Source organism: Anabas testudineus, chromosome 10 (assembly GCF_900324465.2).
Source record: "Anabas testudineus chromosome 10, fAnaTes1.2, whole genome shotgun sequence".
Taxonomy (NCBI): Eukaryota; Metazoa; Chordata; class Actinopteri; order Anabantiformes; family Anabantidae; genus Anabas; species Anabas testudineus.
Genome location: NC_046619.1, coordinates 280808 through 306064, shown reverse-complemented (window position 1 = coordinate 306064; position 25257 = coordinate 280808). Strand labels below are relative to the sequence as shown.

Genomic DNA, 25257 nt, shown 5'->3' with positions numbered 1-25257 from the left:
AAGATCTGTGCAGCATCTGAACAATAATAAATAAATTAACTTAATTTCCACTATCAAAATCTCCAACACCTTATATTGCAATGCACTTACTGTGTATACATTGATCAACCACGCCAATAAAACTACCTTCTAGTTTTATTGTTGATTGGCAGGTGTCAGACCACACAGTGAATTTCTAGAATGCAATAAAATCTGATTTTTTTTTTCTTTTAACTTATCTGACAAAGAAACGTCTTTCACTTATTTTTTGAATATAAAGACATTTAGATTTTGATACTGTAATACACTTAGAAATGTTGGTTACGTATTGTAACCCCAACTTCTATGAGTATAGTGTGATAGCTTCAAACAGCCAGTGAAACAGCCGTTATTTTGTCAGAGCTTTCCCTTGGGAAGGTTCCCTGTAATGCATAAACAGTTGTTGAGTCTGTCTGAAAACAGCTGTGCGCGCCACGTAATCTGAGAGTGAACGAACAGGGCAGAGGTGGTGCGCGACCTCCTCCTCCGCACTACGGTGAGGGGTAGGGAAAAACCCCTCCAGTGTTATGACTCTGAATTTAAAGGAGGAAGTTATTATTTTAGGTGTGAACGCCAGATTAGGTCTGAGAATGGCCAAGGCTCCTTGATAACAAGGCAGGAAGGGGCGACCGACAGCGCACATAGATTGCTCACCCTTTTAGCCGAGGACAGGGCTAAGAGAAGTGCTGTCTTTAAAGAAAGGAGCCTGAGAGAGATTTGCGATATAGGCTCAAAAGGAGGGTTTTGAGGGTGCACAAAACCAGCTGTAATTCCCACTGAGGCATAATAGAAGGAGTCTGAGGCCACTGTCTTTTAACAACTTTTAAGAACCATTTTATCAGTGGATGTACAAAAACAGTTCTCTCTCCAAAACCCTCATGACAAGACAGAGGAAGGCGTTTAGCCACCTGCTCGATGCGGTAAATGTCGCCGTCCATGTCGCTTGGAGCAGGTGTAGGGGGCTCCAGAGGCACAGTAATACCTAGTGCCCAGCCAGACCCCGCCGGTGGAGCGCTGAGATGGAATCTTCTTGTCTTCACACGTTGACTGCATCGCATGCTGAAGTAAAAAGGGAAGCAGTGCTCAAGTCATGCAGGGCTTTTATACTCTGAGGGCGGACCTGAGTGAGGTAGCCCAGTGCTGGCACAGGGCGCGAAAGAATTCTTCTTCTTTGCTGTGTTGCAGCGACATTGTAGTTTTCAAGTTTGTCCAACTCATATTTTATTAAGACTCTTTATGAGTCCAAGCGGATGTTTGTACCAGATGTAAGGACATTCCTTTGAGGTTTTTGTGAAATATAGCATTAAAGAAAATAGGACATACATGAGGTAATGGTGACCTTGACATGACTTCAAAAAACAAATGATTCATCCTCGGCCACAAGAGACAATTTATGCCAAATTTTAAGAAACCCCTCCAAGGTCTTCCAGAGACACTGAATGTAGGGTCAATGTGACCCTTAAATTTTCCATGGCTGCCAAAATCTAATCAGCTCATTGAGTCCAAGATGACAGTTGTGCCAGATTATAAGGAATTCCCTCTCAGCGTTTCTTAGATATCGCTTGCTCACAAGAATTGGTTGGCTGTACAGACAGATATTCAGAAAACATAATGCCTCTGGACCTGCAGAGGCATAAAAAGGGACAGAATCAAGTTTACTACTATATTACATCACTGTTCTTTTTATTATCCTTTTTTTTTTTTTTTTTTTTTTTTTTTTTTTTTAAATTAATTTAGGAACCATTGAGGATACTGTCACAATTTGAAGGAGGGGGGCGAAGCAGGAATTAACTGAAACAGGATTTATTACTGAAAAGTACAAAAACAAGGGAAACTAAGGGGGGTGTCAACAGACACTACAAAAATGGGCAGAAACATGAGGACAAAGTAACAACGTAAAACAACCCAGATGGCGGAGAACAAAGTAACAAATCAGGAATCAAAGTACAAACAAAACCCACTGCACGATGGCAGGAAAACACTCACAGGGAAACAGGTAACAAAGTCCGAAAGTTCAGAGGGGGGAGAACGAAATCCAGAGTCCAGGGGGGGAAGCAGACAGGGCTGAGGAGGACAAGCAGGGTTAAGCAGGCATGGGGACCAAACAAGCTGGACACAGGTGGGGGAACGACGTCCAGGGAATCTAGGGGGGAAGCAGACAGGACCGAGGAGGACGAGCAGGAGCAGGCAGGGTTGAGCAACAGGCAGGGTTGAGCAACAGGCAGGGTTGAGCAACAGGCAGGGTTGAGCAACAGGCAGGGTTGAGCAACAGGCAGGGTTGAGCAACAGACATGGAACACAGACTGGAAACAGGTTGGGAACTGACAACGATCTGACAAAAGAGAAAGGGCTGAGGAGAGTTTATGTAGCCTGAGGGGAACACAGGTGAGTCCAATATGCAGCTGATTGCTGGGAGCAGAGGGAGAGAAGTGGCTGGTGGGCGGAGTCCAGAGGGAGAGTGAGGGAGGAAAACCAAGGCCGGCCGGGGCCAGGCCGAAACCATGACAGATACTATTGCTGCAGCTTTGTGTTTGCCCATTCTTACTGGATACAAGCTGCTAGTCTAAAATAGGCCATGGTCACTCTTCGTGATGCTCCATAAATTTTATTTTATAGGAGACAGATCTGGATTGCAAGCAGAATGGTAAAGCACACTAACCTAGAAGCTTGCTGGGGACCAGTCAGAGTGCCCATGCTGAACCCTGAATTACTGGTGTTACAAAGCCATTTCTAAGGCTTTAGGACTCCAACAAAACACGGCAAGAGCCATTATCCACAAATGGAGAAAACTTGGAACAGTGGTGAACCTTACCAGTAGTGACCTGCTAAGCCTACCCTGCCCTACCCCAGAAGAGCACAACTCATCCTGGAAGTCATACAAGAATCGAGAACCACATATAAAGAACTGCAGGCCACACTTGCCTCAGTTAAGGCAAATGGTCTGCACTTTTCTTCCTAACTAGTACTCAAAGCGCTTTACACTGCATGTCATTCACCCATTCCCACACACACTCACACATCGATGGCTGATCTGACTCACCGGGGGCAACTTGGGTTTAAGCATTTTGCCCAAGGACACTTTGGCATGTGACATGGCAGGATGTATATATACATACACCGTATTTTCCGCACTATAAGGCACACCGCATAAGGCGCACCTTCAATGAATGACCTATTTTAAAACTTTTTTCATGTATAAGGCGCACTGCATTATAAGGCGCATTGAATAGTCACTACAGTAGAGGCTGGGGTTAAGTTATGCAACATTAGATGGAGCTGCGCTAAAAGGAATATCAACAAAACAGTCAGATAGGTCGGTCAAACTTTATTAATAGATTACAAACCAGCATTCTGACAACTCTGTTCACTCCCAATATGATGTTGATGATGTGCTCTTGCCGTGTCATGCCTTTCAGTTCAAGTGATAAATGAATAACAATAAGTTGTGACAAAGGCAGCTAAAAAGTATTATAGTATTGTTCTTAAAAAGTTATCAGAGTGAGAGTTGTGTATTTTAGTTGATCTTTGTTAAGATAATTAGTTGCAGACTGAGCGCTCTTTCCACTCTCTGTTCAATCTGTACTATTGAGGTATTTTTCTCCGTCGGTAAATTAAGCTATTTTCCACAGTAAAACGAACTGGTTCATGTATATGCTGAGTGTGCTTTATACGTTTGTGCTTTGGAAAGCATTTGTCTTTGTAAGTATTAACATGTTTATTGTCATTAGAAGTATGTTAGTTGTTACCTGTTACGTGATAAATTTATGTGATAAATTACGTGTGCGTGTTATTGTAATTAGCTTCATTCAAGTCAAGCTAGCATGTGCGAGTGTACCATACCAAATGTGTAACAATGTGTATTATTTGTTAATTTAGTTTCTTTCAGTTACATAAAGAAAAGATAGGATAAAATGTAGTTGAGAGCAATGTACTCCTCAGTTCGCAACTCCAGTAACGACAAGAAACCTCACCATTGGTGCATTAATGTTAAATTCTCTGGCTGCTGCTCTATTCCTGTGTTCTACTGCGAGGTGCTACTTGAGTTTAAACTCTGCGTCGTAAGCGTGTCTCTTAATAGGAGCTATTTTGGGGTCTTTGCACAAACACACAAATGGAAATGAAATGGCACGCTTCGCGAAGTCTTATATCCCAGCATGCACCGCACACTACTTCTTCTACGAGGGAAAATGGAGTCGGCGGCTGCTTACCGTAGTTGCGAGACTTGTTGCGGCTCAATATTTATCCATATATATGGCGCACCGGATTATAAGGCGCACTAAGGAGGATTATGTCGGCTTTTGAGAAAATTGAAGGCTTTTAGGTGCGCCTTATAGTGCGGAAAATACGGTATATATATATATATATACACAGAATAAACACAGAATAAACATTGAGCGAACGCCCTCAAAGCTAAAAGCCTTAAAGTATATTAGAGTTACTGTATAACAAAGTCCACACATTCAACCTTGATGTTAAATGTTTTCATTAATTTATGTCAAATAAAATATGACATTTTCTGTCAAGGCACATGTAAAATTATTACACCAAGAGGAGAAAAGAAAAACACAGATGCAGTTAAGGCACTTTAATATAAGAAAAAATTCCCTCAGATTAAATATTCTCTCCTGTTACAATACACAAATGCATGTATTTAAAGAACTTTATGTTTTACACAAAAGATTTTAAACTCCCCCCCCCCCAATTTTGTTTTTGATAAATTATGGATGTTGAGTCATGGCAACTGGACTTCCATCTTATTAGGTTGAAACCAAGTACTTTCTTCAGTCTGATGAATTAATTTCTAATGAAATTAAGTTTCTGTACTTCTCATTATGTATACAAACTCCAAAATTTCATATTTCTCTCGCAACTGTCTTGGTTTTTAATAAAAATAATTCTAATACATAAATGTTCGTTACTCTCTCCTTTTCCTTTTTTGTCCAGCGAAATAATTTGCTGGACCTTTGCTTTAAAAGGTGGCTGGTTTTTTTTTTTGTTGTTTTTTTTTGCAACATGTACAAAGTTGTACAAAGAAGAAAAGGCCACATCTCAGACTTGCAAATAAAAATATTGAGAATGTAGCTATATTAAATGGAGGATTCTTTGATCAGAGTAAAGTTTAAAGAACACAATTTCTAATAGATATAATAATTTCTAATTTTGTCAATTACTTTCTTAAGGTTTGTATTCATTTTGATATAATTCAGATTTAGACTCATTTTATGTTTTCATGGAAAACAAAATCTGTGACCCCAAACTTTTCAAAAGGTATAAAAGTTATCCAAAACATCTACAAACTGACACACTATCAAATGTTTGATAAATCCAAATATAACTGTATTTCAATAAAAGTGATCTCTTATTAAAAACAATCAGCAAACACCATATTTACTCATTCTAAATTCAATGCAGTAATTCACATAGCATATAAAGCGGAAGAGTGGAGTATAGGCAGGTTTTATGGTTCCCATGCCCATAAGCTTGATGTACATTGGCACAGGCTAAAGGCCTTCGAGTGAATCCTAGGCAGACAGTGTTGCTGAAGAATAGTAGCCAATTATCCATCTAGCCTGAAACTGATCCTAACATTTCACTTTTTCCCTGGTGAAAGTGTTTGATGACTCATTTAACAAATGAAGGTACAGGACTAAATGTGTGTTCATGTTTGGAAATTACATATTGTTGTAGAAGATGCTGACAGAGATGAAACAGGATGAGTACAATTTGTTTTGAGATATTATAAAAACCTGTAGATGGTGTTTCCATAATGATTTGGCACAAGAAGACACATAAAATGACTCCTTCCCCTTTGCTGCCCTATAAATGTCAATCCTTTGTCAAGTTCTGCCACACAGACACACAAAACAGCTAAACAAAAGTGAGGCCATAACCACGGTCAACATTTTCAAACACAAAGATTCACACTGGAATTTGTATCCATAACTTTTATGAATCAATATAAGAAATTAAATGTTTTGTCTAGGTTCCTTTTTAATGTATTCTAGACATCGTTTGGCACAGACAGTTTAGAATGCACACTGGTGAGCTATCTGTTGTAAAGGCATAAAGGTACACACTTTATACAACATATCAGAAATTAAATTATGGCTTAGCAAACAGTAATGCAGGCACTATTGCCATGGACAGCAGCCTGTTTGTTGGCCCAACTTCCTGTTCAGTTACTTGCTGTGAAGCTGGAGAATGCTGGTAAGTCCTAACTCATCAGGAAGCTGCAAGACAACAGAAGTGCACAATAAACCACAGAAGCTAAAACAAGATTAATGAAAATAAATGTACATGTCTCTACCTGTAGGGGTATCCATGGTACTTTGCTCTGAAAATGGACAGCAGCCAGCTGAAGAACAGCATCACAAGGCCCATTCCTGCGACACACATAACTAACAGACAGACACTGTGTCATACTTTATTACTGATGTTAAATTCTAGAAAGTATGCTCAATTTTCTTAGAAGACCATTTTATTTATTTTAATAGAATTAGATGTCTTGTCTGTCTAGATGTCTTGTGACTAGTTTTGTTGGCAGGAATAGTATGTGAGGAAATGAGTAATGCTAGAATAGATTTAACCAGTTCAATTCATACAATGGGTATGTGAGCATCAGAATTGTACCACAGAGCAATAGAAGAAGGTAGCCTAGTCCAAGGTTTCCCTCCTGAAAATGTACCTTAGAATCACCATGCTGAATGACTAAAGCTGAACCACGGTCCCCTTGTGTTATCTCTGCTAACCATAACTGCACACCAATGCACAGTTTAAACCCGTACCAAGTTCCAGGGTGTGCACATTACAGAAGACTACTCCTGCACTGTTAACACTGCATCACCGGCCAAGAAAGCACAACAGAGTTTCTACGTCCTCTGCAAACTGAGAAGAGCCAGAGCCCAAATCAGAGGCACAATTGAGAGCATCTTGACCAGTTGCATCACTATGTGGTACTCCGTCTGCACTGCATCCTTTTGGAGTGTATATAAAATCATGATCCATATAAATTAAATCAACATTTCTCTCAAGCTTAAATGTTTCTTTTTACTCCTAGGTGAGATGTGAATGTATCACAAGGTTAATTCAACTACCTAAATCTGACATTTTTAACCATGTTTCTGGCATTATGTTTTTTGCAATAAGGTTGGTTATGTTTTTTGTCATTAGGCATGCAGCTTCTTATTGACTGAACAGTGTTGTTGTTGTTAATTCAGCTAATCTTTGTAAAGCATTTTCTAACATAAAGATGACTGGAGTTTTACTCTACTTTTGGTGAGCAATAAATATTTAGGCAAGTTTAAAAATGATCTGTAGTGTAAATGACATAATCAGAGCATCTGTGTATGCATGTACATACTCTTCCTCTTTCCAATGTCAATATCAGTGGTAGCAGCCTCACACAGCAGCACAATTCCCATTGTAACGGCAGCATCTTACAGTAAGGTCAAGGTTTAGAGATAAAATGCATGTCAGTATGTATGCATGTATGACTCAAAGATTGTCACATTATGCTCTTCACACCATATTAATAGACATAAAAAGACATACAGTACTTTACAAATAAACTGATGTGCTTTTTAAAACCCAGCAAAGTCAGAGCAATGAAAAAAAAAAAAAAAAAAAAAGGATATGCAAGAGTTAAGAGAGATTATCGTTTGGTATACTCCTAGACATTTGGACTATACTTAAGGATACTGAAGAGAAGGACAATGTGTGTCTCAGCTACAAACTGGGCCTGACTGCTGCCATGGATGTAACTCTGAAAACAGACAAAGAGTTAAATGCCTTTCTGATAATTAACACTCATTCTTTGAATAAGCATATTTGGTAAACGGCACATTTCTGTCTTACAACTTGTCCGGTACTGGGGTTCTTGTGTGCATAAGGTGGTCCTCTAATGTGGTTCCACATCTGGCCTGAGGTCATGATGAGGACAAAGCACTGAAACACACAAAATACACAGATCTTACATAACATTATGACTACTGACAGGTGAAGTGAATAATGCTGATTATATCAAACAGATGAGGCACTACAGCCCAAATAGCTGAAGAAGTTTGGGCAGGTTCTTGGTCTGATGAGTCACGTTTCAGACTGCCGTTTACCGCTGAAAGCGCCTAGAATGGGTACATGAACTGCAGAACTGGACATCAGGTGGATGGCTGGGTGCATGTGCGTCACTCACAGAGAAATAAGTTTTTGATCCCTGCTGATTTTGTACATTTGCCCACTGACAAAGACATGCCATGTACCATCAAACCTTGGGTGATAACCTCCTTCCCTCAGCCAGGGCAATGAAAATGGGTCATGGGTGGGTAACACAAGGCCAAGGCAACAAAGAAGCACACTAAGGTCCTAGAGTGGCCTAGCCAGTTTACAGTCTAAAACCCATAGACAATTTGTGGAGGGAGCTGAAGGTTCAAGTTGCTTAGCGCCAGTCGCCAAACCTTAATGAGTTGGAGCAGATCTGCAAAGAGCAGTGGGTCAAAATCCCTCCTAAGATAAGTGCAAACCTGGTGGCCAACTACAAGTAGCATGTGACTTCTGCGATTGCCAACAAGGGTTTTGCTAAGTACTAAGTCATGTTTGTGAAGGGGTCTATGTGCCTAAAAAGGAAGATGATTCCACAGATTACTAAATGAGAGTTCTGCTTGACTTCTAAAAAAAGGACAAAGACAACCAGTTATTTTTAGAAAAATACTAGTGCCCATCAAAAAATATAATATTGGAATTTTTTTTAAATTAATATTCAACTAAAAAAGTGAAACTCACATATAATAGAGTCTTCACATCATTTTAAAGTGAAATATTTCAATTTTCTGGTTTCATTTTAAACTACTGATTTAGCTCATAAAAAATATGTTCATTTATACACCGAATACACTTAATTTGTTCTAAAGAAGCCCAGCAAACTTTCTTAGTTGAAAGTTACGAGTGGGGGACAGTGGTATCAATTCCCTCATACTCTCGTAAGGCTGGACATTGTTATGCACCAGGAGGAACCCAGCACAATCCCACAGCACTAGTGTAGGGTCTGACAATGGGTCCAAGAATTATATCTCGATACTCAATGGCATTCAGGGTGCTGCTGTCTAGTAGATTCGTACATCTGTCCATGGATATGCCTCCCCAGACTTTCACTGACCCACCACCAAATCAGTCATGCCAAATAATGTTACAGGCAGCATAACATTCTCCACAGCTTTTACAGACCGTTCACATCTGTCACATGCTTAGGGTGAACCTGCTCTCATCTGTAAAAAGCACAGGGCACCAGTGACCTGGCAATTGTAGTGTTCTATGGCAGAAGAAGCTCCACTGTGCTGGACAGCAAGCACCCTCATGAAGTATGTTTCCGATTATTTGGTCATTCATACAAGTGGCCTGCTGAACGTAATTTTGTAGGACTCTGGCAATGCTCATCCTGTTCCTTCTTGTACAAAGTAGCAGATACCGGTCCTGCTACCTTCCGCAATTCTGTCCAGCTCCCCTGGCACTGACCCTAGCTGAATGCAAAACTAGTAAAACAGTAAAAAGCATGTCCACTTCCATGGGTTTATATTGTGATGTACATGTTTTTTTTTTTTCATTTTCCATAGAAATACAGAGCATACAAAGCAGACTGGAGTCTGCTCAGTGCTGGAAACCTTAAACATGTATGTAAGATTACAAGACATATGTGAACAATGACATGCATACAGTGGCAAGAAAAAGTATAGTAGAGTAGCCGTATGACTTATTGGAGCCAGGAGTGAGCCAACCTTGTGTCCAATCAGTGTGATGATATTGGATGTGTTGCTGAAAGCTGTCCTGCCCTTTAAAAACACACACCAGTTTTGGGTTTACTGTTGCAGCACTGTTGCTACTCTCCCTAGGCGTGGTCATACTGTACTGACTGCAAGAGCACAGCGCAGAATTCTGAATGAGGTAAAGAAGCATCCTAGAGTGTCAGCTAAAGACTTACAGAAATCTCTGGCACATGCAACATTTTTGTTGACACATCTATAAGAAGGAAAACATTAAACAAGAATGGAGCACATGGGAGGCCGCCACGGAGGAAGCCATTGTTGTCCAAAAAAAATATTGCAGCACATTTGAAGTTTGCAAAAGAGCACCTGGATGTTCCACAGCACTACTGCCAAAATATTCTGTGGACAGATGGAAACAAAATTGAGTTGTTTAGGGAAAAAACACACAACACTATGTGTGGAGAAAAAAAAAAAAAAAAAGGCACAGCACACCAACATCAAAACCTCATCTCCACTGTAAAACATGGCAGAGGGAGCATCATGGTTTGGGGCTGCTTTGCTGCCTCAGGGCCTGGACGGATTGTTGTAATTGATGGAAAAATGAATTCCAGAGTTTATCAAGACATTTTGCAGGAAAACGTAAGACCATCTGTCCGCCAACTGAAGCTCCACAGAAGATGGCTGATGCAACAGGACAATGATCCAAAGCATACAAGTAATTCAACAAAAGAATCGGCAACTACAGGAAACGTTTGGTTGAGGTTATTGCTGCCAAAGGAGGGTCAACCAGTTATTAAGTCCACATACTTTTTCCACCCTGCACTGTGAATGTTTACATGTTATGTTCAATAAAAACATGAAAACAATGTTTGTGTATCGTATTTTCCGCACTATGAGGCGCACCTAAAGGTCTTAATATATGGATCAATATTGAGTCAGTCACGCAGTAGAACACGGCAATAGACGTTTCACATTAACAAATCAATGGTGCAGAAGTGGAGGCAGCAACAAGATGGCCAAGTAAAGAAGACTAAACAGAGTTTCTGAGGGAACAAAGCGAGATGGCTACAGTTGGAGGACAAACGCCTATCTTTTCTTTATGTAACTGAAAGAAACTAAATTAACAAATAATACACATCGTTACACATTTGGTATGTTACACTCGCACACGCTAGCTTGACTTGAATGAAGCTAATTACAATAACACGCACACGTAATTTATCATATGTAACAGGTAACAACTAACATACCTCTAATGACAATAAACATGTTAATACTTACAAAGACAAATGCTTTCCAGGGCACAAACATATAAAACACACTCAGCATATACATGAACCAGTTCGTTTTACTGTGGAAACTAAACTAGCTTAATTTACCGACGGAGAAAATACCTCAAAGCTGTACTACTGAACAGAGAGTGGAAAGAGCACTCACTCTGCAACTAATTATCTTAACAATGATAACTAAAATACACAACTCTCACTCTGATAAAATTTTAAGAACAATACTATAATACTTTTTAGCTGCCTTTGTCACAACTGAAATGCATGATGGCCTATTAATAAAGTTTGACCTACCTCTCTGTGTGAGGATCCGCCGACTACCTTTTAGGCTGACCTCTTATTTTGAAGGTCCCGTTTCCGGGCAGAATGGTGTTCATGCAAGCAGCTTGACATTCGTTAAACCGATTGATTGCACCTGTTGTGCACCGGACAAACTCATGACAAACTAGTGTGGAGGACTTAAAGTACTCGATGGCTGAGGATTCTGCTACATGGATTATTGCTTTGGAGTATGGACTGTGATACTTTTTCCTGGTTTGTGTTTTGTTGAATGCCAGTGTTTTTTGTTGGATTATTTTGGATTTCCTATTGGATTTGGATTATCTATGTTTCAAGGACTTTGATTTCACCAGGTATTAATATGGATTCCTTTTGTGTTTTTTTAAAGAAAAGACTGCTCAGCTAATGCTTGCTCTGTAGTTTTGTTTGTGTGCCGCAATAAACGCACTGAACTGAGTAGATTGCTTCGGCCTTATTATTGGTCCTACTAACTCCTGACACTCTGACTGTTTTGTTGACATTCCCTTTAGCGCAGCTCCATCTAATGTTGCATAATGTAACCCCAGCCTCTACTGTAGCGTCTTTTCCATGCGCCTTATAATGCGGTGCGCCTTTATATATGAAAAAAGTTTTTTAAAGTAGGTCATTCATTGAAGGTGCGCCTTATAGTGCGGAAAATACGGTACTATTATTTTCAGCAGACTGTGTTTTTGTATTGTTGTGAGTTAGATGAAGATGAGAGCACATTTGTACACACTTGTAACTTAATGAATGCATCACATTATACAATTTTTAAATTAGAAGATCAAGTAATTACAAAAGGATTCACATACTTCTTATTGCTACTATATTTTAAGATCATGCACACTGTTTTGGAAAGTTCAGTTTAGTACAGTTACAATTTTTACAGTCATGGGTTAGGATTCACCTCTTTCCATCATGGGCAAATCTGCCCCTTGTGTTTATTTGTTCCACCAACATTACACTATCTCTCTATATGTTGTTTGTATACATGTGATGTTGGGTGTGCTAACATTACCAGTGCAGAGAAGGCCCAGACATTCTTGTTAAAGAGAAACTCCAAATTGTGTCTCCGAAGATATGCCAGACCTCCAATGACAGCCAGGAGGAAGCCCAGAAGGAGAGGCCCAGCGTAGTTGGGAGGACGAATGACACGGATCTAAAATAAATAAATAAAGTGAGTGAGTGTGTTCAAGTTCAGAGTGGAGATGTGTTGGTTTTACTAGTCAACTCTAGTATTTATCTTGCATAGTTCTTATTATTAGAGTGCAAAAATGATAAACTTGGTACACCTCTTCCCTTTGGCAAGCCCCATAGAACACAAAATGACCCATATACTTCCATCACATGGTCTGTTACAGGCATTTTTTTGATTTTTTTTTTTGCATTTTGCCTAAAAATGCATTAACTGGTAGGTGTAGAAGAACATCTATTTATTGCTTGATGCCTAGAATGATTCAAAAGTTTCTAGTAATTGAGACCATCCACTTCAATCTGGCTAGCTTTTTCACTATTTTAAATAATTTCAACCAATCCTCACCAAAGAAATCCCAACCAGGAAACAAAATACCCAAACCATAATGTCTAGAGTTCATGATCATAGGTAAGGGTTGGAAAGTAAGGTGAGAGCTTTGCCATAACAGATGAGAACAACGCCTTCATGCTGCACAATTTAGCCTGTGTTCTATTTCACCCTCAGTCAAACCCGAAGATACTTAAACTCCTTTGCCTGGTCCAAAGATTCACCTCTACCCTGAATAGAACACGCCACCATTTTCATTTACTTTTACAATTCTGCAGTGAAATTGCAATTTATTGCCACAATAATGTACTTAACATAACATAAATGTATTGTAATCAATGAAGAAAAAAAGAGTCCTGCACTATTGTAAATGATAGTCTCATTACAGATTCATATTCTGATTATTTTCTATTAACACATTGATTGTTTGGTTAAAAATTCTGAACATAGAGAAATGCCGTCACAAGCTATCGAAATTATGAAATTAGAAGGTGACTGTATACGTAGTGTATACGTAGTGTGTGTGTGTGTGTATATATCTATATATATATATCTCTATCTATCTAGATAGATAGATAGATAGATATAGATAGAAGAAGAGCCAACAACCACTAATTTATTATCATATACACTACGTTTACAGTCACCTTCTAATTTCATACAATCTATATATACAGTTATTTCATAAATTAATTAATTTTTAGTTTATCATTTCTTATTCTGTTTGACTTATTTATATTTATAGAGTTACTTACTTGAAGCAGGTCACAATTACATTTAAATTAAATTAATTAAATTGCTAAATTGGGAAGGCTCTGACATTACTCCTCGGACAGCACAGCAATCCTGTGTTACTAGTAAGAGTGAAGCTACTCCAAAAAGGACAGGACAACTGTCTAACCTTAAACTGTTGTTTTTACTTCAGCGCCAAGTAAGCTAATGCTAAACACCATAAAGGTGCAGTGGCAATGAGACTGAGTTTGTAAAGTGAGGCTAACGTTAGAATGATCAATCTGATCCACATATAATATACAGCTTTACTGTAGTACTGTTACTACTGTCAAAATACTGTAGTACTATTACAGTGTGTGTCTGTCCTGCTGTCAGCTTGCATCTTTCTCTAGTGTTGCTTTCCAAACAGCACTTACTTCTCAGTTGGAGACAACATTAAAGAATGTAGTAGATTGAAATTTGTCACAACACAACTCAACATCAAATAATCTGTTATATGCATTTCTGTGTTCAATCTGAAAATTTAAAATTTTCTTTGCAGTAACTGTTGCAGCATGTTGGAGTAAACAGCTGTTTCCTGTGTGAAGGTTACCTGCCAGACTGACCAAGCACTGCTACACTACCTACTTTTGACACACAGCTGTCTCCGAAGAGTCACTAGCCTCACATGAGGGCAGGTCTATAAACTTAAGTTTTTTTTTTTTTGGAGCTAAAAAAACATTAAGGAAACCTTTGTGTTAATAAAATTAACAAGAGGTGAACTAGTGGGGCAACAATAAGATAACCCCTAAAGCAGGAATGATTTTACAGGTGAATGCCAAAGACTCCTGCTTATTTTTCTGAATGTTTTTTCACTAACTTTGCATTTGGCTAGGGTCAGTGTCAGTACTGGTAGCATCAGGCAATGCCTGGACTTGCAGGGCTATAGAAGGTCCTTAACCCATTAGCAGGACCACCATCTGCTACTTTGAGCAATTAGGAACAAGATGAGCACTGCCACAGTCCTATAAAATGTCGGCCACTGGTGTGAATGTCTCCGATGAAACAATCAGAAACAGATTTCATGAGGGTGGCCTGAGTTCTCTAGTGGGCCTTGTGCTCAAGGCCCAGCACTGTGGAGCTCGATAAGCGTTTGCCATAGAACACCAGAATTGGCAGGACCTGACAGGTTCATGCTGAACAATGTAACAGACAGCATAATTTTGTCCACGGCTTCTCCAGACCCTTTTGTGTCTCTCACATGTGCTCAGGGTGAACCTGCTCTCACCTGTGAATTTCACAAGGCCCCAGTGGTGCATCTGCAAAATCTGCTGTCCGATGGCAGCAGGAACTGGCTACACAGGAACTAATAGGAGACTAGTAAGGATCGAGGGAAAGATGAATGCAGAAATGTACAGAGACATCCCTTGATGAAAACCTGCTCTGGACCTCAAACGGTGGCGAAGGTTCATCTTTCAACAAGACCAACAGGAACAACCTTAAGCATACAGCCAAGATAACAAAGGAGTAATTATGGGACAACTCTGTAAATCGCATTGAGGAACCTAGGCAGAGCTCAGACTTGAACCTGAATGAACATCTCTAGAGAGATAATAACATGGCTGTGCATCGACACTTCCCATCCAACCTGATGACGCTTGTGATGTACTGCAAAAAAGAAGGGGAGGAACTGCCCAAAAATAGGTTTGCCAAGCTTGTAGCATGATGCTCCAAAAGACTTAAGGCTGTAACTGGTTATATAGGTGGTTCAAAAATGTTTTGAACATAGGATGTCATTATCATTTGGTGAGTAGAGGCTGTGCGAGTAGTTTAAGATCACCTTAGGAGAGAAATTTGATTCACACTAACCTGCACATCAGTCCTGTCTGCCACCCATCTAGCCAGCTGCTCAGCTGCAAATCCTCTCACCTGCAGTTCATATGTATCAGACCTGCGAGGTTTCCCTTTGGATGGGAAGTGGAGGAAGGTTGGAGCAGAATTCATATTCAGCTGCAACAAAAACACAGTTAAAATTTCCAATACGTCTGCAATATAATTAATTAAGCAGTTATATATACATGCAGTTTGTTCAAAAGCTGACTAACTTTGGGTCTTAGTTTTCTTAAAGACATCATAGCACCATATTTTCCCAGAACACATCACTCTCCTCTTTTCACTCACCCCAGTGGTCCCCTACCTTAAGCCTGGTTCTGTTGGTCAGTTTTTTTTCCATTAAAAGTTTTTTTTTTCTTTTCACTTTTGTCTAGTGCTTGCTCAAGTGGGATTGTTGGGTTTTCTATATACAGTTATATTCTGTAAGTTCTTAAATCTACACCATAAAGTGCCTTGCGATGACTTCTGTTTTTGATTTAGTGCTATATAAATAAACTGAACTGAATGGAATTGTTTGCAGTATGCTAAGATGTTTGCTATTTTATATACATCAATGTCTATTACTGAGGGCAGGCTAAACAGACACCTTTTGCATGATTGTGTTTATCAGCAGTACAGCAGTGTATATATGACAATTATAGCTATGCTATGGTCACACCAAAGCTAGTATTTTTCATCAACTTCTTTGTTACCAGGGTGACAAGGGTGTAACCCAAACTCTGCTAAGTCATATTTTAAAGAAAGCCTTTGTTCGTCATGTCACATGTACATGTTACAATGAAATTTGTACTCACAAGGACACACCTGGTGTCTGTGACCAGGTTTGAACCACAAACCTTCTTGTTCTAAGGCCAATGATCTACCCCATCACTGGCTACAAGTCCAGCAGCCAGGAGAATGTGGGGACTGTGGACCGAGCCAATGAATTTAATAATTTCTTCAATCGATTCCAGGCTGATCCACAGAGCCCACTTCAGTTCACCAACTGCTCTTCAGTCCCTCCCCCACACGACTCAGCCACCACCCTAACAATCTCAGCTGAGCAGGTGAGAAGAGAGCTGAACAGGCTTCATCCCACAAAGGCTGCAGGTCCTGATGGGGTCAGCCCAAGGGTGCTGAAAGCCTGTGCTCCTCAGCTATGTGTTGTTCTCCAACACATCTTCAACCTCAGCCTACAACTGGAGAGAGTTCCTCTAGGGTGGAAAAAGTCGTGCCTTGTTCCAGTGAATAAGACGCCACGTCCCAGAGTCCTCAATGACTACAGACCTGTGGCTCTGACATCACACATCATGAAGGCTTTTGAGAGGCTGATCCTGGAGTCCCTCCGACCTCTGGTCAAACCCTCACTTGACCCCCTCCAGTTTGCTTACCAACCCCATATTGGAGTGGATGACGCCATCATACACCTTCTCCATCGCACCTACACCCACCTGGACAAGCCTGGGGGCTTAGTGAGGATCATGTTTTTTGATTTCTCCAGTGCATTCAACACCATCCGGCCTGCACTGCTGGGAGAGAAATTAAAAAACATGCAAGTCAACACTCCCCTGATTTCCTGGATCATGGACTACCTCACCAACCGGCCACAGTACGTCCGCCTGCAGAACTGTGTGTCTGACACTGTGATCAGTAGCACAGGTGCTCCACAGGGGACAGTTCTGTCTCCATTCCTCTTCACCCTGTATACCTCAGACTTCAGGTACAACTCAGAGTCCTGTCATCTTCAGAAGTTCTCTGATGACTCTGCAGTTGTAGGATGTATTAAGGGTGGAGATGTCACAGAGTACCGTGGAGTGGTGGACAGTTTTGTGGACTGGTGTGGACTCAACCATCTGCAACTTAACATCAACAAAACAAAGGAGCTGGTGATGGACTTCAGGAAATCTGGGAGTCCTGTCATCCCTCTCTCTATACAGGGGGAGGAGGTGGAGGTCGTGTCCGAGTACAAATACCTGGGAGTGTACTTGGACAACAAACTGGACTGGACCAAAAACTCATCAGCATTGTACAGAAAGGCTCAGAGCCGGATGTACTTTCTGAGGAGACTCAGGTCCTTCAACGTCTGCAGCACCATGCTGAGGATGTTTTATGAGTCTGTAGTGGCCAGTGTCATCTTTTATGCTGTGGTCTGCTGGGGCAGCAACATGAAGGTGGCAGACACTAACAGACTAAACAAACTGATTAGGAGGGCTGGCTCTGTTCTGGGGGTGGAGCTGGACCCTCTACATGTCGTTGCTGAAAGGAGGATGCTGTCCAAACTCCTCTCAATCTTGGACAATCCCTCCCACCCACTGCACAGTGTGTTGGTTGGACAGAGAAGCACGTTCAGCCAAAGATTTATTAACATTAAATGTTCCACAGAGCGCCACAGGAGATCCTTTCTACCTGTGGCAATCAATCTGTACAATTCCTCCCCCCTCTGTAAGGTGTGGGGGAAGTGATACTGTCATAACCTTGCTGTGCATATATTGACCCAATTTCATTTATCTATTTACATATTCTGTATATATATTGAGTTTTTCGGTATTGATGTTATTGTGTATTTATGTTTGTGTATTTATGTTGGTGTTGGATCTTTCCTGGTTGTGGTTCCTTTTCTTTCTGTCTGTTTTGAGAAAAATGGTAATGAGGCAAAACAATTTCCCTCTGGGATCAATAAAGTTTTTTGAATCTTGAATCTTGAATCAAGGGTGTCCAATCCTGGTCCTCCTTGCAAAACAAGCACTGTCCTGCTTGTTTTGCAACCAGCCATGCACCTCCAGCCTCTCATTGGCTGAACCCACCTGGTCCAGGTAATCAGCAGTGGGTAGGGCAGAGATGGTAGGAAAATTAGGAGGACAGTAGCCCTCAATGACCGGAATTGGACACCCCGATCTACCCATTGAGCCACCAGGACGCCTGTATGCGATCCTTGAAGAGCCATGGGGATACACCCACTGTATTTCATCTACACTCAAAAAAACAATGTTTTTCAGAAGCCTTGAGGAACACATTTTAGACAAAGGAGGCCTGTAAGTTTTTTCAGAACGGAAATTTACAGACATGTTCTTGGGACATGTGAGGTCCCAAGGTCACTATGACCTTGAACTTTGACCTTTTATTCCTACAGCAGAGGAAAGCTGTGAATAATAGGTGAGTCCAGTTGATAAGACCATCTACCCAAGTGACACAGCTTCTTTTGTGATAATGGCAGACATTTGTAAACAGGCATAACTCTAAAAACAAAAGATTGTCTCACCATCTGGAAGACATCTGATCCTTCATCAAAATCAACAGATGCAAAGAAGACTTTGTTAGTAAAGGCAGAAGAATAACGCCACGAGTTAGCCAGCACCTGGAACTCCTCATCAGCTTGTCTGAAATATAAAAATACATTTTAATAATTAAACAATAAACTAAATGAAAATCATAGTACACAATCACTGCTTTTATTGTTTCAATTTCTTACCTGCAGACCCCACACTGTCTCTGTGGCTGCAGGGCTGTAAACATAATGACTACAGAGTAGTTTCTAGGCGGAGCCTTCACAAAGCGGCGAAACTTATCTCCATTCATCCTGATGACTGAACGCTTCGAGGCCCACTCCATCATCTGTATCACCTTCTCTGACAGGAGTGTCTACACAGGACAGAAATAAAAAGATAGCTGCTAGAGCTAGGCACAAAACACTAGAAGGAAAATCTAGGAGACACTGACGGGATGAAGTTATTGGCTTCACTGGCTATTGATCTGGATAATGCTGCTCAATAATGTTTATTACTGAGGTTACTGTAATAGATCCATACTTGAGTGCATTATTTTTTAATGTTTTGGCCACTCCATTTACATAAACGAATGGGCCAAAACACTGGCAACACTTCTTAATATAATGCTCTCCAGTAATATTCCACCACCCTCAATGACCTCAATATTAAACACAGAATGTTCACCATCTGACAATTTTAACAAAAACTGAGAAATTAAACCCTTGTAATGTAGAATGCATGACAAGACTGTTTATATATATATATATACACACACACACATATACATATACATATGTATATATATGGGAGACATAACAAACAATGGTACGTATTGATGTGCCGGAGTTGGACTGCCTTTTTCAACCTCTTCAGGGTCCAGGTATCATCTCATGCCACCAATAGTGGCACTGACTAAAGCAGCTGAAACTGACTATCAATGCCCTCTGCTATTTAACTGACCAGATGAATATCTCAGAAGTTTAACTGACTATATGCTAAACTCTGATTAAAAAAAATTTCCTTTAATAGTTTTGTTAACATTGCAGTAAAGTGTGAGAATTTCTTACATTATAAGAGTAAGATTTGAGGGAATCATTGAAATTATGCACATTACCCACAATCCTGCACTGAAACTTAAGCCTTGTCTGACTGGCTTGCAGACTTTGGGTCCCCAGAATTGAGGTATGCAGTTGGACTACTGTTTGCATTTTTTTAACATACAGGCAACTCTTCAATATCTATTGAAAGTGTAGAGGAAGGGCAAATCCATGTGTGAGTTAATATCACACTTTGTACTGATGTAAACAATTAAGTGAAGAAGGAAAACAGCTCTGTAGTCTGTGTACCTAGGAGACTGTTTTGGTTGACGCTGGACTGTATTTCATTCTTCAGCAGTTTTTCATAGTGCTGTAATCATGATAATTAAATTGCGAAACAATAATACTAATCACCGGATATTTCACCATGGTTTACCGTAAAACCTGTAACCATTTAATCCCTAGTGAAACATGAACGTATAATTTCATCAGAATAATCAACATTCATTTAATTTCTTCTATTCTATTCTATTTCTAAACATTTGAAAAAGAGAAAAAAGTGTCATAATTTTAACCATTTACAAAAACTGTCCGTCAAATGAACAAAGTACAATAGTTAAATAGATTTGTAGTGGGATAAAAGTAAAAGATTTCCAAAAAAAAAAGACATAAAAAGGACGTCTCTGATCTCATCTGTGGCCATTTTTCTAATCGAATTGTGATTAGCCAGTGTGATCATCATCCATGCCACTTACCTTCAAAAGACGCCACCACATTCACAGTTATACCAAGCGCCTCCGAATGTGACCGCTGACAGCGCTGCCGTCAGTTTTTTTAAACCGTTTTTAAAGCGAAAGTGTACTACCCGAGAAACTGTTTCAGAATAATGTTTTGTTCAGCTCTACAGCGGAATGGATCATTTCTGAAATCTGGATAGTTGTGGGTGTCTATTAGCATTTGGGAAATAACATTCTAAATTTGGCCAGATGTTGTCTTAACGAATGTCTGTGTTTAGACGTGGTCGCCATGAACTAACCTCTAAAACTGGGGACAACAGGAAATCAAACTTCCGTAAGTAATTAAGAGGTGTAAACTGAGCCCATTTTTCCTGTAGGAGTCACTTGGTTAACGATAGGCCTAAAACACGTTCTGCTTCCTCTCTGTCTTCACTTAGCTAACGATGACTTCGTTTAAAATACGTGGTTATTTAACACTTACCGCTATAGCTAAACAAAACGCAGTAGTTCGGCTCTGGTTAGCTTAGCTAGCTAATGTTACGGAGACTGTCTCGGACTTTGAAAACGCTGCAACATTTAAGCCAATGTTGTCCATTATATGTCATTAACGATATGTTACCTCTTTTTTCTTCTGGGCGCCAGTTGGGCCATAATGGAAAACAAGTAGAAAAAACACCGAAATTAAAAGTTTTCCAAACATTCTGTGATACTGCTGAGCACTCACACAACACCATCTCCTGTCAACCTACTATTGGTCACCTCTCCGCCAATCACAACAAGCTGTCGTTCTTTTTCAGCTTAAAAAAACAAAACAACTTTATCTACAAAGAACGTGGACAGAACAAATTGGGACAATTTGTCCCAAAAAGAGAACACATATTTAAGATACTGTCTCAGCAATTATTGAAATTATGCAATTTAAATCTTCTAGATTTATTTTATATGGATTTAGACATCATCCAAGAGTGTTTGACTAATATAAAAAAAATATATATATATATATATATATATATACAGTTTAGTTTTGTTAGGTATTTTTAGAAAAGTATTGGACACGAGGCTAACTTGGAATATTTGTATCGGGGAAAACACACCAAACAAAAGAAAATTGAATGGAATGAGATATCTGAGTCGGAACAGAGAGTGTTCCTTGAAAAAGTGGCAATGATCACATCAATATATTCATATGTCCGTAGCTAAAATTTTTAAAACTAAATGTGCACAGCCTAATTCTCAGAAGGAGATACATACCTTAACTAAATCCTTAACAGGGAGAATGTAGCGATATTTCATTTTCCCTACTGCACCACACCCCACTCCGGTAGGTGGCGGTATGTTTAATTTGCTTTGTCAGTCGCCAATCAAATCGAGAATAAGAATGTGTCTTCCGCACTGATGGCGATGATAAACGTATCTCCTTGTTTAGCACTAATGTTGTTGTAATTTACACACAGGATGGATACAGATAAATCACAGCGGGTTTGACAGAAAAATACAGGTATGTTAGCACAATTGCTAAAGACAATACAATTTTGCGTGCGTTTTGCCATTTGTGTAAGTAGTTTTTGTCTTTGGATACATTCTTAGCTATGGTTAAGGTAACTAAGCTAGCTTTCTCGATGAGAAGGCTGTTTGTTATAGTATAAAACCCTCAAATAAGCATGGCATCTGTATTTTTTTTTACCTTTACTTTGCATGCTGTTAATGAGCGTTTAAATGTCACTAGTCAGCGAACACATGTACTGTCGTTGGCTACATGCTAACAGACGCGAGAAACGCTGTTTACTCTGAAGTGTTTTCCTGTCGACTTTACGTGCATATGCTTAAACAAAGTATACATGGAAGGTAACGTGGGTAGAATTAAGACACAGATTGTGTGCACAATTTGAAACCAGCCGTGGAGTGTTTACAACTGTAAAGTTTTTGCTGCTGATAAGTCATTGACCAAGTATTTGTAAAGAAGTTGGCGGAACTACAACAAAGGAACGTGTGTTCTTAAATTGAATGTTGACAGCCTAATGCATGCATTAAGTGTTCTATAACAAAATTAAAAATGTATGTGGCTCTGGTTGTATAAATAGTGGTTTGTGTAGTGCCTAGTTTTTCTATGGTCTCTCTACAGTCTTAACAATTCAGCAGAAGCAGGTACATTTTCTCACAGAACACGTCTTGTAGTCTGTGAGAAAACAAGACATGGGGTAGTATGGTGAATTCAGAATCCTCTCTGAATCCATCATGCTTATAACTTAGGGTAGAAAAGAATGTTTGTATCTGTTGGTTTGTCAACTAGACAATAGACACCACAAATCTACAACTAAAATGAACATTTTTTTTTCTACTTATGTTTTCTTTTGTCACTCACATTAACTTGTCTCCCCTTGATGTGTCCACAACTGAGGTTCATGCGTTGGAAATAGAACTTCCAGGCTGCAGGAGGGAGGAAGTGTGTGTGTAAAGGCCTTTGCAGTGGCATAGAAGTCATGGGTCCAAGGAGGAAGGCATCTAAACTCCAGCCTGTAGGGGGCAACCTAGGAGGAGAACCAGTCCTGAGACACAGTGAGCCCAAAGACTACATCAACGAGCTGTCTCATGAAGTTCTTTGTCATATATTCAGGTAGATTGCTGGCTACTCTCAGTAACACAGGCAGTCACAGTGCTCCAATTTAAAGTGCCAACTGTCTGAGTTAAGGAAATGCAGAATGTGAAAGTGAAATGTGACTTATTTGGTTCATTGGTTTCAGTTTTAGTCTGATTGTGGATGGACTTGACTCTGCTTCCTTTGTTGTGCACAGGTGTTCTTGTAAAAAGCTGATTAGAAACCCAGTTATGTGTTTATTTTAGAGAAATCTCAGAAATCGTGGAAAATCAGGTTTCTTTAACATTACCCCTATTATGGTAACCTGATTTCCTGTTTACATGACACTCAATAAATCAGCTTCCCTCAGAAAGCTAACTGTAACCTGGTTACTTGAGTACATGTAAACGTGCTGACTGAGTGACAAATATACCCATTCATCGCAAAGTAGATATTACAGAAATTACAATGATATGTTAACCTAAGTGTTAGTTGCAACAGTTTTTCAACCTTGGAGTGTTGTTTTGTTTTGTAGGTACCTTCCCATGAAAGACATCATGTGTTTGGAGTGTCTGTCCAGAAAGCTTCGAGAAGCTGTGACTCTGTACCTGCGAGTCGTCAAAGTAGTGGATCTTTGTGCTGGTCGCTGGTGGGAGTATATGCCTTCAGGTGAAAGCCTGCTGTAAAACCACTGCATCCCTGCCCGTGCTACATTGCAAATGTTTAAGGGGTTTTGTTAAGAATTGCAACATTAGGAAGTTACATCATGTGAAGTGGGAGTGCAGTCTGAAAAGGCAGTTTTGGTCCTGCTGGAGAAGATGGTGTCTTCAGTGGGGAAGTTAATTGCATCATTCAGGGACCACAGCAAGTTTCAGCTTTGACTTATATGACCTATATACCTCCTCTGAGTGACTAGGAAGTATTTACACCCTTTAACATGTTATACTTTTAATTGTGTTGTTAATTTATTCTAAAATCAATAACCATGCAAAAACATATTTTTAACCATTTTTTTTATCAAAACTTAAAACTAAAGACAGAAAGGCACAAATGGTGTACAAAGTTTCACAATTCACACTGTATGTGAAGACAAACCGAGGACCCACTAGAACTCTTTCAAGAGTCAGCTGACCCAAGTAAGAAAGCAGGCAAGCAGGGCTTGAGGCTTTGGTCAGGGACAGACTAAGAACCCAACAGTCAGTCAGAATTTCAAAAGTCCTGAAGGATGACCCTCTCGGTAACATCAATTAGGTGTTTATGTTTATTTTAGCAATTTTTTTGTAATTTAGTATTTTTTGTTAAGTGATATTTGCAGACTTAAACCCTATAGAGCATCTGCAGAGAGACTTGAAGATGGCGATTCAGACACTTCTATTCGGTCTGATGAACCTTGAGAAAATCTGTCAAGAAGAATGGGATAAATGTCCCAAATCCAGTAGTAAGAACCTTGCAGAGTCTAGACCAAGAATACTCAAAACTGAAATTAGTGCCAGAAATGCTTCTGCAGACTCCTGAATTAAGGGTCTTACTTAAAGGAGATATTAAATTTTGGGGGTTTTAATACATTTGCTAAATGTTCTAAAAATTTATGAGCATTTTCAGGTTATTGAATGTCAACTTTAAATGACATTTACAGGTCACTAAAATGTGCAATACGTGGAAGGGTGTGAATACTTTGCCGAGTGACTGGAATGGTTGGCTTGGTTTTAGATCAGCTCCAGTGTGCTGTGCCATTGTGATCTGCAGCAGGGAGCCGTTATCATGAAAAATAAAACAAAGTGGTTTAGGACAACTTGTTGTGTTTTCTGATTTCAGGTTTTACAGACAACAGCTTTCTGCTCCTTTTGAAGAAGATGCCAGATTTGGAGCAGTTATATGGACTCCACCCTCGATATCTAGAGAGGAGACGGGTCCGTGGCTACGAGGCTTTTAGTATACCTGGAGTCCTAGAAGCACTACAAGCATGTCCCAATCTGCTGGTCTGTATGTTTTTAAACTTTTTTCCAAACCTTTGTGTTTAAGGTTAAGAATGGATACTCTCAAATATTCTTACTAGATAGCTGCATGTTCTGGTCTTCCTCAGCCCCCCCACCATTACAACTGAGCAAACTCTATCAACTGAGGAATCTGCAAAATGCTAATAAGTGAATCTTGGGTTAAGATTTTTTTGACTTAGAACTT

The 25257-nt window shown here is 39.8% G+C and overlaps 2 protein-coding genes across 5 annotated transcripts in view; one reads left to right on the top strand and one right to left on the bottom strand.

The window, feature by feature from the left end:
- Positions 1-4588: 4588 nt before the first annotated feature.
- On the bottom strand, positions 4589-21414 carry LOC113171332 (magnesium transporter protein 1-like). The gene is made up of 10 exons (XM_026373998.1): positions 21121-21414; positions 18931-19100; positions 18721-18838; positions 15459-15599; positions 12375-12515; positions 7873-7962; positions 7717-7780; positions 7379-7453; positions 6326-6416; positions 4589-6248 (listed from the first exon to the last, which is right to left on the bottom strand). The coding sequence occupies exons 1-10, from the start codon at positions 21199-21201 to the stop codon at positions 6233-6235; spliced, it is 987 nt and encodes a 328-aa protein (XP_026229783.1). The 5' UTR covers positions 21202-21414; the 3' UTR covers positions 4589-6232.
- Positions 20623-25257, top strand: part of fbxo38 (F-box protein 38) — a 25231-nt gene continuing 20596 nt past the window's right edge. Inside the window, exons 1-5 of one of the 4 annotated variants that reach the window (XM_026370471.1) lie at positions 20624-20835; positions 21956-21999; positions 22900-23115; positions 23612-23745; positions 24892-25055. In XM_026370471.1, coding sequence (XP_026226256.1) covers positions 22982-23115; positions 23612-23745; positions 24892-25055 — 432 coding nt within the window. In that variant the 5' untranslated portion in view covers positions 20624-20835; positions 21956-21999; positions 22900-22981. Of the gene's footprint in view, positions 20836-21558; positions 22000-22899; positions 23116-23611; positions 23746-24891; positions 25060-25257 lie in introns of those variants that run through there. The other 3 variants (XM_026371315.1, XM_026372933.1, XM_026372137.1) reach the window with 3 other exon arrangements.

Coding starts and splice junctions, on each gene's coding strand:
- LOC113171332 (XM_026373998.1), bottom strand. CDS start 21,201: ATGTTTGGAAAACTTTTAATTTCGGTGTTTTTTCTACTTGTTTTCCAT. Junction 18,839..18,930: donor AGACAGTGTGGGGTCTGCAG/GTAAGAAATTGA, acceptor TTTATATTTCAG/ACAAGCTGATGAGGAGTTCC. Junction 15,600..18,720: donor GATCAGATGTCTTCCAGATG/GTGAGACAATCT, acceptor TTTTTGTTGCAG/CTGAATATGAATTCTGCTCC.